The 14,269-nt window shown below is 35.9% G+C and overlaps 2 protein-coding genes across 2 annotated transcripts; both read left to right on the forward strand.

The window, feature by feature from the left end:
- The first annotated feature begins 9,249 nt into the window (after positions 1 to 9,249).
- Positions 9,250 to 10,677, forward strand: LOC140060984 (uncharacterized). Its single transcript, XM_072107361.1, has one exon. The coding sequence runs from the start codon at positions 9,250 to 9,252 to the stop codon at positions 10,675 to 10,677; it is 1,428 nt and encodes a 475-aa protein (XP_071963462.1).
- An 870-nt stretch (positions 10,678 to 11,547) lies between these two features.
- LOC140060985 (uncharacterized) lies at positions 11,548 to 13,143 on the forward strand. Its single transcript, XM_072107362.1, has one exon. It carries the CDS (start codon positions 11,548 to 11,550, stop codon positions 13,141 to 13,143), a length of 1,596 nt encoding a protein of 531 aa, XP_071963463.1.
- Positions 13,144 to 14,269: the final 1,126 nt, after the last annotated feature.

The following is a 14,269-nucleotide window of genomic DNA, read 5'->3' on the forward strand; positions in this document are numbered from 1 at the left end:
TCAGGCGGATTATTAAGGCTAGCTCACGTACAGCAGAATTCACGTAGAATTATGTGGTGTTGTTGCTTGATTGTAAATTGCCCAGATTCTTCATTAGAAAAGAACTGATCAATTTGAATTGAATTAAGGTTAATTCTAGAACTGATATTAAGGAGTAAGTCTTTAGAACAGATATTAAGATGTCCTCTATAAACGGAGTCCTCACAAACTCATATAAGAGGTCCTCTTGTAAAATCAGGTTCCCGTCGAATTTATTTTAGATAAGTAACTAAATTATCATGGATTTCGTACCCACCATTCCATCGATAGCTTTTTTTTTCTCTTTTGTGGCGCAAACACCACTTTTATCCACATTCATATATTATCTCATGTCATTACATAAAATCATATTATTTAACAGATTTGTTAATTCCCAATGTCGTTACAATTTATCAGTAACATTTTTACATTTATGAATTCCGTATTGGCTCCTATTTTCATTAATGTTCTTCGTTTTAAAATATTTTACACATAAAGAATTTGTGAGATTTTCAATTGTTTGTTTTAATTTTACAACCCGGATTAATGTATTTATTTATTTTATTTTTATTTATTCAATTTCTGCCATAAACATAACAATTACAATTTGTAATTATTGCTTATGATGTTTGTCTTTATGATGTGAAGCACCTTTGAGCATGAGTTTTCATGAAAAGGGCGCTAAGAAATCTGGTAAATAAATAAACAAAGACAAAACAATTATAAAAGGAGGCACGGAAAGACCAAACAGGTGTTAAAACCTATGCTAGTTGGTCAACCCAGAACAGAGAAAAATAAATTACGTTCTACAATAAAAGCATCGACAAGAAAGCGACCAACTACACATATTTTCAATATCAAAATTATTTTAAAAATAAATATTGAGATATTAATAGAAATAATTTTACATTTAGAAGTATTAAAATTCAAATCCCATTTTTTAGACCAGGTGCTCAGAGTATCAATATCAATCTGAAGTGAATGGCAATCCTGGACACTGTGAATTTCTCTGTAACATTTGGCATCATCAGCATAAAGAGCAATATTTGTGTCACAACTTAAATTATCAGGCAGATCATTAATATATAGGATAAACATTAATGGCCCTAGAATCGATCCCTGTGGGACACCTGATGATACTGGGAACCACTCTGAAGACTGACCTTCAATTACAACTTTCTGTGTTCGGTTTGTTATATAATTACGAAACCAGGTAAGTAAGTTACCAGATATACCATAAAAGATATAAAGATAAAACGAATTAAATCAGATCAGCACCACCCGTAACTCGTATCACAGTGAATTCCTTTTCTGATAATCGAGCAAATTAGAATTTATATTAACATAATAGTATTTCTTAAAGCTACCCATTTTTCTATACTTGTTTCTTTATTGTTATATCTTTCACATTCAATGTTAAGCATATTGCTTTCCTTTTAGTCCAGTCCCTAAGGGGAAATGATGTTACCATAGTGGATACAAGTGTGCCCTTTGGCATGTTGATAGAACATGATATGGAGATACCAAAACAAAGTTACTGGAAATCTGATTTGACCTCTGTGACCTCTGACCTCAATTTTTATATTTCTATCTTAAACAGCCATATCTCCGCAACGGGTTTGACAATTGAAATGATATTGGTGTCAAATAGATCAGAGGGTACATATTTATATTCGCTCTAATAGAACTTTTTTCCAAAAAACGACCGGAAATGTAATTTCTCAATGTTTTGACCTTTGACCTCGGCTTACTATATCTCAATAACTACTGGTCAAAATTTCTTGAAATTTGTTTCAAATTGTTAAGAGCATACATATTTATATATACTCTAATTAAACATGTTCTTCCAAATCCACAGGAAATGTCATTTACTGACCTTTGACCTTTAATGTTTAAATATGTCTGTATCTCTGTAACCAAATGTCATAAAAAGTTCAACTTGGTGTCAAAATGTTCAAAATGTAAACATTTATATTAGCCCTAATAGAAGATGTTATCATATTTTTACTGGAAATGCCAGTTTGAGGTATGACCAGGATATACTGTTAAGCGTGCGTGTGTCATACTTATAATAATATACCTAAAATATAGATTTAATGGACCAGAACTACATTCAATATCCTATCTAGCCTTTTACAACTTTTTTAAAACTTAATGTTTAATTTAATTTCAATATATAATTCCATCGCATGGTAGGCCTACACCGTAAGAGCAACACTTAATATCAACAAAAAATTAAATAAACTTAAAAGTTAAATAACATTAAAAAAAAAAAAAGAAAATCAGGATCTTAAAGAAAGAAAAGAAGAATTAACCAATGCGATTTGATACTCATAAAACATATGACCTAATTATCAATTAATTGCTTGAAGTATGCTGACAAAATAAAATGCTTGAAACAGTGAGGAAAAAGCGAAGAAAAGAAAAACATATGTTTAAAATATTAGAAATCTGAAAAGGATCAAAGACAAATTAATTACAAAGCTGATTTCTTTTCAAGAACATACTGTAGTGGAATATAAAAGGAAAACAAACCAGTGAGCAGTCAAAATTACCATCTTGGCTTGATGAGGCAATAACACATCCAGCTCATAACACTATACAACAAAATCTTTGAAACCAGAAGAAATTAAGAGAAGCAATGATAATTATACTTTAATCCACAAAAACATGACAAAACTGACATCAACCATTACCGACCAAACGAACATTATCACATGTACACAAATAATTTACAAAAGTAATCAAAAAACAAAATCAGAGACCGACTAGAAGTAAATAAACCAATATATAAGGCTTTATACAGTAGGACCATCTTATACAGTTGGTCAATCAACTAAAATAAAAAGGAAATGAATATCACCAAATCTTTGATTTAGAGATTATCAGAAAGCATTTGACTCAATAAAACAGGCATTACCATATTAGAGGGAAATATTATACCTCAACAAATATTGATTACGATTGTTCAAAGAGAAGTTAAGGAAGATTAGTAAGACAAGGCGACACTTAAGATCTTCACTGCATTGGAAGAGGTGTTTAATCAAAGAGCTAATCTAAAAAATAGAGTAAATATCACTTTAAAGACAAAATAAACAGTTAATTTAACCAAAATCACAATTGACTTCCAGCCTATTTTTTGCTTTAAATTACAGTTTTTTTGGGTATGCACTATATCATTTTTTTTTCAATCCAATTTTTGGTGAAACTATTATGTGTGACATTAAAATTGCATATTCAACAAAAATATTTGTCAAAATTACTTTTGTCAGGGGGAAAATAAGTATATCTTTAATAGCATGTGATATTATTAGCAAATATTTCAAATGTAGTTTTAAAACTTTCCCATTACAAACAATTGCCATAATTCTGATAACATTACAATACACCCATCCTCTGGGACTTATTTTCAAATGTAGCTAAAAACTTTCCAGTACAATTCCGGTCATTTTGATATGTATAGATGCATGCAGTAGCATTGGAAAGGCGAGAGAGGGGGAGGTGGTTGGGGTGATGGAGAGACACATATTTTTTACATGTTTGTCTACACTATAAACTAGTTTAACAAAAAAGGTGTGATGTGCCCAAATATGGTAGTGATATGTCATTCATCGTGTCCATATATGGGCACATCACATTTTTTTGTCGCATAAAAATGTTATAGTGTAGACAGAGTTTAATATTTGTGTAACATGTAACAAAAATATGTGTCTCTCCATCCACCCCAACCCCCTCTCCTCTCTCGATCTCTTTTTTTAGATTATTAGTTGCTAAATATATGCAAAACGATGGGTCATAGCTCAAAATGACATTTCCAATTGAATTCTGACAAAATATTTTGTTAGAGCAAATATAAATGTGTATATTCTAAAAAAAAATTTGACACCAAACTGAACTTTTTAGGACAAATAGTTACCGAGATATTGACATATTCAAACATTAAAGGTCAAGGGTCAAAAAAGCTTAATTTATGGTAATTTTTTGAAAAAAGTTTCTATTAGACTAAATATTAGATTTATTTTCTTAACATTTTGAGCCCATTCTCAAATCTCTGAGATTGCGTGTTATTGAGATATTAGGCAATCAAGGTCAAAGGTCAAACTGAAAAATAAAGCCTTTGCGGCCATTTTTGTACAATTATTTTCATTATAGCGAATATAAATATATATCTTCCAAGCATTTAAAAAAATAAATAAATGTAAAATGTCCCTGCGTTTCCAAGATATGGCGATTTTTAGTTATATAATAGAAAAATATAAAAATTGAGGTCAGAGGTCACAGAGGTCAAATCAGATTTCCAGTAACTTTGTTTTGGCATCTCCACACTATACTCTACCAAACTGCTATACTGAAAAATTTGTATCCAGTTTGGTAACATCCCACCCCTTTTTCTCCCCTTAGGGACTGGACTATTTTGAATGAATTCCATAAAGATTTACCCACTGGCTTATTTAATGCTGATTTATTCTATAAATAGTGAAGGCTGCAAATGTGTAAATATAGGCCTAATCTACTATTCCATCGATATAGCTAATTAAATTACTGTATGTCAATAAATAAAAAATATTATATAACACCTAAATAAATTCCTGTCATTTGATTGGAACGAATGTGGGTCACATGGCGTGCAATAGTACGCACTATTCAACGATCGTTAAATAGTACTTTTTGAAACATTTTTGTGTACGAAAAAAAAAACGTCTCGCGGATGAAAAAAAATCTAGTACACAAATTATCCTATGATATGGCTATGTACTGTGAAATACAACAGCGCCACCTGTCGTCTGGTCTGAGTTTCATTTGTAAACACCACCGCGAGATATGCAACAGCAGCAGATATTTGTGTACGATTTGGACATTATGTACTAATTTCATTCAAAAAGGCATTTAAATTAGCTTTAGATCGTTTTTAGGATTTTGATTAATTAATGGGGACATCCCTACAGGACGTGGAATTGTTGGAAAAACCATAATTAGCTTAGATAAGTTCCAATTGTCTGTCGAAGTTTTGCCTTTCAGCCAAGCTAGTACTAGGCTACTAGGTCTAGCCTAGGCCATGCTAGTATTAGGCTAGGCCTAGCCTAGGCGTTTTAGCCTTGCTAGGCCTAGGATTGTTTGGTCGTTTGTTGACATAATTAACACAAAAGTAGGTGTGTTTACGAAATCCATATAAATATAACATTTAATATAAAATTATTTAAAACGAAATGTTACTGTTTTTAATCAATGTGTGTGAATGAAATGTAGTAAACTTTGGCTAGGGCTACCTTTTATTTGATTCAAATAACTAGAATTTATTTAGATGTTATATAAAACAAATAATGAATGTTTTGTATTCGTGTAATGGTACAAATAATGGCACTTGGTGAATGATGAAAGGTATATATTTCAACTCGGCTCATCGCCTCGTTGAAATATAACCTTTCATCATTCACCTCGTGCCATTATTTGTACCATTACACTCATAAACATTCATTATTTGTATATTAACTTACAGTAGCATCCCACTCTCATCACCCCACAAAGTATAAAAGTGCATGCATGTTCCATATTAATTTATTTACGACGTATGAATTGATGGAACGAACAATCGAGATGAAAATAACGCATGCAATCTCCATTGCAAAATTAGGTTCCATTTAAGTATAAATTCTAATATTCCCGACCTCAAAATAATTAGTGTTATAACTACGGTAACTGTATTTAGCTTCCTAGAATTTCGTCCACCCCTCCGAACATGTTTTCAACATCGTATGAACAAACAAGGTGACCGACTTCATTGCAAAATTAGGTTCCATTGCATTATTGCGAATTTAAGGTTGTTTCCGACTTCGAAGTAATACTTACTTAGAATTTCGCTCACCACCCCCATTCCCATCCAAACTTGTTTCCCACATCGTAATATGAACAAACGAGATGACGACTTTATTGCAAAATTACGTTCAATTATTTGCGAATTTACGTTGTGTTCCCAACCTTAAAATAACTGTATCATGTATTTAGCTTGCTTAGAATTTCGCTCACCACATTCCCATCCAAACTGTTTCTCACATCGATATGAACAAATGAGATGACAACTTCATTGCACAATTATGATCCATTATTGCGCATTTATGTTCAAATGTTTCCGACATCAAGGTAAAAAGTACCAGCTGAATAAAATATCTAACATATTGCAAAATTAGTCTCTATTATTGGGAATGTTTCCGACATCAAATATTGTTAAAACTTTATGAAAATGCTGAACTAATTAGGTACCATTATTTATTTATTGTGATATGCATGTTCAACTGTTACATTCTATTACGGTACGTGACATGAAAAGATTGATAACAAAAGAGAACAAGGCAATATCTCATCTTTATTGTAAAATTTGGTTCCATTATAATGTTTCCGACCTTATGAGTTATTGTTTTGATGAAACAATTTGATGAATTTCCCCTCGACTACCTTTAGGCCTACCATCTCTTATTTATTTATTATAGGTCAAACATACATGTGTAATAAATGAGATGATGAAATTATAACGAATATCCAACTAACAATTTGCGACTTAGGTTCGCCATAGTATTGCGAATTTATGTTTTAATGTTTCAGACATCAAAGTAAATATAGTGTTATACTGTAGGTATAATAAGTGACAAAAATGTGATCATGTAACTAATATTTTTAAAGAACTTATAAATAAAAAACATAGGCCTAAATAACATTGGTCATATACATTTAAAAAAACGGAATTGATTAAATAGAAGCAATGTTAAACAAAAAAATGTATATAATAATAATCAGTAGAATAACAGGATACATTCATATTCAACGAATAATCATTTTAATTTGAAAACATAAACATAGAAATTCATAAAACCGAACAAAATAATAACGGGAATAATGTACCGACGAAAGGAAGGTCAAATCAAAATATTACTAGAAAATAATGCAGCAATAGCGTCCCATAACTCAAACACTAAACGCTTTAGCGCCAAAGGCAAATTGTCCCAGACCATGTCCGCATAACATGCAGACGTGACTTCAGACACTTTCCTTTGGCGCTAAAACGAGTAGTCTTCTTTTCCAGCTGCTTAGAAAGGGGTCGGAGGCTTCCCATCATGCATTTCGAGTTTTCTAGAATTTTCGATGAACAGTGCCTTTCGTTTTTTACACTAAAATAGTAAATTTTCGTCGTATGTTTCAGTTATAATGGTTTAATTTCATACAATGAGTAAAGGTTATTAGGTTAGAAATACTCCGGTTAATAATTTTCAGTTTGTGTTTATTTGGAAATAAGTAATATCAATATTTATAACACGATTAGCTCGCCAGAAACGTGCTGCCAAATTAAGTGACCTAGCCTTGTGCGATACAGGCCACGCGAACCTCATTTGGCAATGTCACTTCATTTGGCGTTACAAGCCCAAACAGAAAACTGCTCTTACTCCATCATTACTTATAAAATACAAAAATAACAAAACTAAGTAGCACAAATTAAGTCAAAATAAAACAAAACAAAGTTATAATGAGATACACCAATTAAAAATAAGCTGCATTGAATAAACAATATAAACAATTACAACTTAATATTTTGAGATCAAATGTTTGATTACAGGGTTAATTACCATATCTAAAAAACTACTAGTCCGAGAGAGTTGATTTTTTCACTGATCTATTCAAAATGTATATATTTATATTTACTTTAATGAAACATTTTACGAATGAAAAAACTAGGACCGTGATTCACCAGAGGTCCAAGCTAGGCTCCAGGCCGAATAGTCCCTGGGCCGAATCGTCTCAGGGCCGAATCGTCCCGCTACCCGGGGCCCGCTACCCTTCTAATAGTAACCCACTTACAGTATAACAACCCACTACTAATAACGGTAACCCATGGGGGTTACTATTTTAGGGTCACAAAAACTATTGACAAAATTTATGAAGACTGGTCCGTTTATGATACAACCGTATTTTAAAAATAAGGAGATAATGCATGTGGATCTCGGGGAGTGGGGGGAGGATTGAGTGTTTTTGTGAGTTTACAAAATAAAGTTAGAGTTTAAACAAATTTTATTCGTACTGTTTTATTATTTTTCTATGAGTTGCTGACTGGAAAAGTTGGGGTGGGTTACTATTTTCACGTGCCTAATTTAAGAGTAATAGTAACCCACTACTCTAGTAGTAACCCTGTTAGATCTTTCCCATGCAGCGCGCCCCCAGCGTTTGAAATTGTATTTGTGAGGTAGAACGAACTTTGACTTCGCGTCGGAAGAGCGCAACTAGCATCAGTCGGCGATGCACGTGGGTTTATTGATGGTAGAAAATGCCAGATTTGCGAGCGTAAATGCCAAATTACACATTGTGTTCAGTTGCAGATGATTACTAAATTGAGATAATGTTTGAAAGGAGAATATTGACATAAGATTTGAGGCTTAGAGCGGTCATATTCACGTAAGGATTGTTCTATGCATATTATTGATTTGACATGTTAATTAATTGTTTGTATTTGCTGTAATTCAGATGATGATACTGTTCACATTGTTTGCCATATTTTAATGTATTACTATGATTAGTACGGTAACTGAAGAAGTTAAGTAATACGGAATTTTAATAATTGAGCGTAAGCATTGAATGACGACGATAATGAAGGAATTTATGTTAGACGATTATAACATGTGCTTTGTGACGATTGTGACTGATTTACTTCAGTTTTATTTTATGGTAACTTGTATTTATACTTTGTATTTAGTCACCGAACGAACTAACAAAAGGTAGTCAGACAGACACGGTTGGAACATAATAAATTGAAGATTGTTTAACTGATGGTCATAGTGTTGCCTTGTTCGCGTTTGTGTGATTTGACTAAACGACGCCCTCTACATTCCAAACTTGCTCCGAGCCCAAGAGCAGTTACAGTGAGTGAATGACAACTAGCAGTGAGTGACGACGTCGACGACATCGTGTAAAGCTACTGTGGAAAAGTACTGGTTCTTCAACGACTGGAAGAACATCTGAGCACAACATGGCTACTCAATATAGTAGACAGCGGAGAAACTGTAAAGGCGCGATGACGCGAGCAGTGAACTTGTGGAAGTCTGCCCTTGACAAAGAGGGAGTAAACATCAAAACCGTTGAGGATCTCTTCCAGAAAGTGACAACTACATTTGAAGCCGTGTGGAGTCCGCGCATCGAAGCTTGTCCGACGAAATCGAAGACGACGAGGCCTACGCGCAAGAGGAGAAATGGATGGAAGAAGTCCAGGGTACTTTCCTGGAAGTAAGACTTGCAACCGAGAGCTTTCTGAAGGATAAGGTTAGTCCATCCAGTGATGGGAGTGCGGTAGTTGTACCTACCACTACTTCAGGTAACCATGATAATATTGATGGTGATAATGTTAGTAACATAAGTGTGTCATCAAATCGTTTAAGTGATTTCAAAGAAATTAAGTTAGCACTAGAACTGCCTAAGGCAGAATATCTCAAGTTTTCTGGCGATCCTATTGAATATTTTTCTTTCATAACTAACTTTGAAGTTAATATCGAATCAAAACTAAGTTGTAATGCTACTCGTCTGCAACATTTGAAGACTATGTGTAAAGGCAAAGCGCGTAGCTATATCGAGTGCTGTGACTTGTTAGGCGACGGAGGCTATGATGAAGCCAAATGCATTTTAAAGAGCCAGTTCGGTCAACCTCACATGATACTAGGCGCGCTAATGCATGAGCTTACCAACAGAAATCCTGTTAGGGCTAATGATGCCGATTCCCTTTGGGATCTTATCGCCTCAATGAAAAAATGCTTTGTTACATTAACTAAGCTCGGCTACACAAATGATCTAAATAGCACTACAAACATCTTAAAGGTGCAGGATCTTTTGCCCAACCACTTGCAAACAACATGGATTAAAAAGGCGCATGACATCCTAACTAGTGAAAATAGGGAGCCTGGGTTTAAAGATTTGCTTAGTTTGCTAGTAAAGAACGCAGAAATATCGTCAACGATGTTCGGTAAGAATCTATCGAAATCCAGACATTCTGCGAGTGACAGAAGGAGTCACGAGTCAGTTAACGTTCAGTCTAATCACATAAGTAGCAAGCCAGTAAGGTGTTTTGTTTGTGATGGTAATCACCAGGTTTACAAGTGCAAAGAACTTGTTGAAGGTAATTACGAAAAGAGAGTGGAAATTGCTAAATCCAAGAGACTGTGTTTTAGGTGTTTAGTATCCGGTCATATAGGTTCTAGATGCACAAGAAAATGGACCTGCAAGTGCGGATCTGAGAAACACCATAACATGCTGCATCCGCCTTCTCCCCCAGTCGTTGAGGTAACGGACGAAGCTAAGGTGAATTCTGGAGTTGTTTCCAGTGGAAACAAGGTATTCATGAGAATCCTGCCAGTGATCGTGACAGCGAAAAATGGAAATCAGGTAAGCACTTTGGCTTTGTTAGATCACGGATCAGACACAAGCCTGTGTTCTGAAGACCTCAGATGTGCATTAGGTGCTAGAGGCGAGAGACTAAAGTACACGTCATCCACCATCAATGGAGACTTGGAGAACGAAGGTTGGAAGTTTGATTTAGGAGTCAAAGGTAAGTTTGAATGCCAAGAAATGAATGTCGAATTTCTGACTGTAGCTAAAATACCAGCACCAATGGAGAGTTTCCCTACTGTCTAGGAACTAGGTAAGTGGGAACATTTAAGGTCTTTTCCATGGGAGAATCCGAAGTCCGCTAAAGTCGACCTCTTAATCGGAGCAGACTCACCTCAAGCGTTTTGGGTGTTGCAGGGAATAATTTCGCCAGTGTAGCATAGCAAAAAGCTATACAAAACAACCTTATTGCTACACATTTCTAAAATTGTGTATCAAAAAATACAATACAAAACTATGTTTCTTGAATCCAAAATCAGTTTGATTAGCATTATTGCTAAACAAAATTTTAAAATGAAATTTTTCCCTGTGTTGGATGAAAGAAAGGGAAGACCTAAAGACCCTTATGGCGTAAAGACACCTCTTGGATGGTCGATTATGGGGCCAGGAGGACACGGTACCAAGAAGAGTTATTTTAACCGAATCCACGTCAGTAACCAGCGGCTTCTCGATGAGATTCAACGTTCATGGGCCATCAAAAATAGTGGACTGTCAGACGAGCAAGACTCAAAGGAAGACATCAGAGCGCATGAAATTATCCGCTCAACTATAAAGAAGATGGAAGATAATCATTATGAGATGGGTCTGCTTTGGAGAAGAGAAGACCACAATCTACCCAACAACAAATCGATGGCGTTGTCAAGACTTAGCTCGCTAAAGAGAAGACTAGTATCTGACGAGACCATGCACTCTAAATATACCGAAGTTATTGAGGGTTACATCAAGAAGGGATACGCGGAGCCAGTGCTCAACGAAGGAAATGCCAGTAATGTCTGGTTTCTGCCCCATCATCCGGTTGTGCATCCTCATAAAAGGAAAGTTTGAGTCGTATATGACTGCGCTGCCAAGTTCGCTGGGACATCCTTGAATGATCATCTACTTAAAGGGCCAGGGTTTATGAACGATCTGTTAGGCGTGCTTATTCGATTCCGACAGAGGAAAGTAGCCATAGTTGCCGATATCGAAGCCATGTTCCATCAAGTAAGGATGATCGACTCCGACAGAGATGTGTTAAGATTCCTGTGGTGGGAGAACGGCAACCTAGATGCTCAGCCTAAAGAGTACCGGATGTGCGTGCACTTGTTTGGTGCAACCTCATCGCCATGCTGCTCTAGTAAAGCCTTGAAGCAGACAGCAGATGACAACGAGAAGCAGAATGAAGTTGGTAAGATGGCCATAGAGACCATACGTACTGGATTTTATGTTGACGATTGTCTCAGCTCTGTTGAAAGTATAGATGTTGCGAAGCACTTGGTTCAGAGGCTCTCTGGTATTCTTAGTGAAGGTGGCTTCAGACTGACAAAATGGTTAAGCAATAACAGAGACGTGCTCGATAGCATAGACGAATCTGAACGAGCTCCATCAGTGTCGCTCTTTCTCGATGAGTTACCTACGGAACGGACCCTTGGTGTCTGTTGGGATGCCGGAAGCGACAGTTTTACTTTTCAGCTTACTCCCAAAGACAAACCGATGACCAGAAGAGGACTGCTGTCAGTTACCAGTTCTGTATTTGACCCCTTAGGTATAGCTGCCCCATTTGTTTTATTAGCAAGGTCTCTTCTTCAAGAAGTTTGTAGGAGAGGTGCTGATTGGGATCAACCTTTAACTGAAGACGAGAAGAAGACATGGACTCAATGGCTCGACCGTACATCTATTCTATCACAGGTCAGCGTTCCTCGGTGGGTAAAACTTGATATAACTACTGCTGTGCAAATGCATATCTTCTGTGACGCGTCCGAAAAGGGGTATGCTGCAGTGGCCTATTTTCGTATCGAACCAGACGGTAAGAAGCCTACAGTTGAATTCATCATTGGTAGAGCTAGAGTTACACCGTTGAAACTTGTAACTATTCCCAGATTAGAACTGATGGCCGCAGTACTAGCCGCAACCCTCGACAGTACCATTCGAAGAGAGCTTTCTTATTCCATTAACGAGACCGTCTACTGGAGCGATTCTATGATTGTCCTCAGTTACATCAGAAATGAAAACCGTCGCTACAAAACCTTTGTAGCTAATAGAGTATCTAAGATACTTAGCGAATCCAGCAAACACCAATGGAGACACGTGCCAACCAAGGAGAATCCCGCTGACGAAGGTTCACGGGGTACTTATGAATTGGGTAAGTGGTTGACAGGTCCTGACTTTCTGTACAAAGATGAAGCCTATGGTAAAAGACGTTGGCGTCAGGTTCAATATTTAGCTAATATTTTTTGGACCCGTTGGAAGAAGGAGTACCTCCCTCTTCTCCAAAAGAGACACAAATGGACGACGCCTAGACAGAATGTGGAGGTATGTGACATTGTACTTTTAGTAGATGAAACCATGCCGAGAGGTAGATGGCCTATGGGCAAAGTTATCTCCGTCTACAAAGGCAAAGATGGAAAGGTACGTAGCGTTGATGTCAAGATTGCAGGTGGAGTTTTGAAACGTCCTATCGCAAAGCTTTGCATAATATACAGAGGATCCATCGCAAAAGATGTGAACCATTGTTAATTATACATTGTTAATTAGTTAAGATTGTTTGTGGAATAAAGTTCTGAAATCCTGTGTTGTGTGTTTGATTTCAGCGTGGGGAGTGTTAGATCTTTCCCATGCAGCGCGCCCCCAGCGTTTGAAATTGTATTTGTGAGGTAGAACGAACTTTGACTTCGCGTCGGAAGAGCGCAACTAGCATCAGTCGGCGATGCACGTTACGTGGGTTTATTGATGGTAGAAAATGCCAGATTTGCGAGCGTAAATGCCAAATTACACATTGTGTTCAGTTGCAGATGATTACTAAATTGAGATAATGTTTGAAAGGAGAATATTGACATAAGATTTGAGGCTTAGAGCGGTCCGGGGAGCGGTCATATTCACGTAAGGATTGTTCTATGCATATTATTGATTTGACATGTTAATTAATTAATTGTTTGTATTTGCTGTAATTCAGGTGATGATACTGTTCACATTGTTTGCCATATTTTAATGTATTACTATGATTAGTACGGTAACTGAAGAAGTTAAGTAATACGGAATTTAATATAATAATTGAGCGTAAGCATTGAATGACGACGATAATGAAGGAATTTATGTTAGACGATTATAACATGTGCTTTGTGACGATTTGTATGATTCCTTTTACTTCAGTTTTATTTTATGGTAACTTGTATTTATACTTTGTATTTAGTCACCGAACGAACTAACAAAAGGTAGTCAGACAGACACGGTTGGAACATAATAAATTGAAGATTGTTTAACTGATGGTCATAGTGTTGCCTTGTTCGCGTTTGTGTGATTTGACTAAACGACGCCCTCTACATTCCAAACTTGCTCCGAGCCCAAGAGCAGTTACAAACCCCTTCTGATAGTAACCCACCCTAAAATAACCCAGGGTTACAATTAGAAGATAAATTACGGTATTTAGGTCACCGATATTTTATCTAAAAAAAACGATAGGCAGTTTGCTGTTGCAGCACGTCGTCGCATATGCATTTGCCTTGATTTGAGGGGGGTCTGTATAGTTACCGAAAACAACCGAACCGAAAACAAACTAGAAATTCTTACAAAAAAACGCTGCTCGTTTGTTGAAACCTATAAATATCTTGGTACTTACATATCAAGAAACATATCAGATCATTTT

Source organism: Antedon mediterranea, chromosome 10, assembly GCF_964355755.1.
Source record: "Antedon mediterranea chromosome 10, ecAntMedi1.1, whole genome shotgun sequence".
Taxonomy (NCBI): Eukaryota; Metazoa; Echinodermata; class Crinoidea; order Comatulida; family Antedonidae; genus Antedon; species Antedon mediterranea.

What these genes read in the sequence shown, in the direction of transcription:
- LOC140060984 (XM_072107361.1), top strand. Translation starts at nt 9,250, where the DNA reads ATGGAAGAAGTCCAGGGTACTTTCCTGGAAGTAAGACTTGCAACCGAG.
- LOC140060985 (XM_072107362.1), top strand. Translation starts at nt 11,548, where the DNA reads ATGAACGATCTGTTAGGCGTGCTTATTCGATTCCGACAGAGGAAAGTA.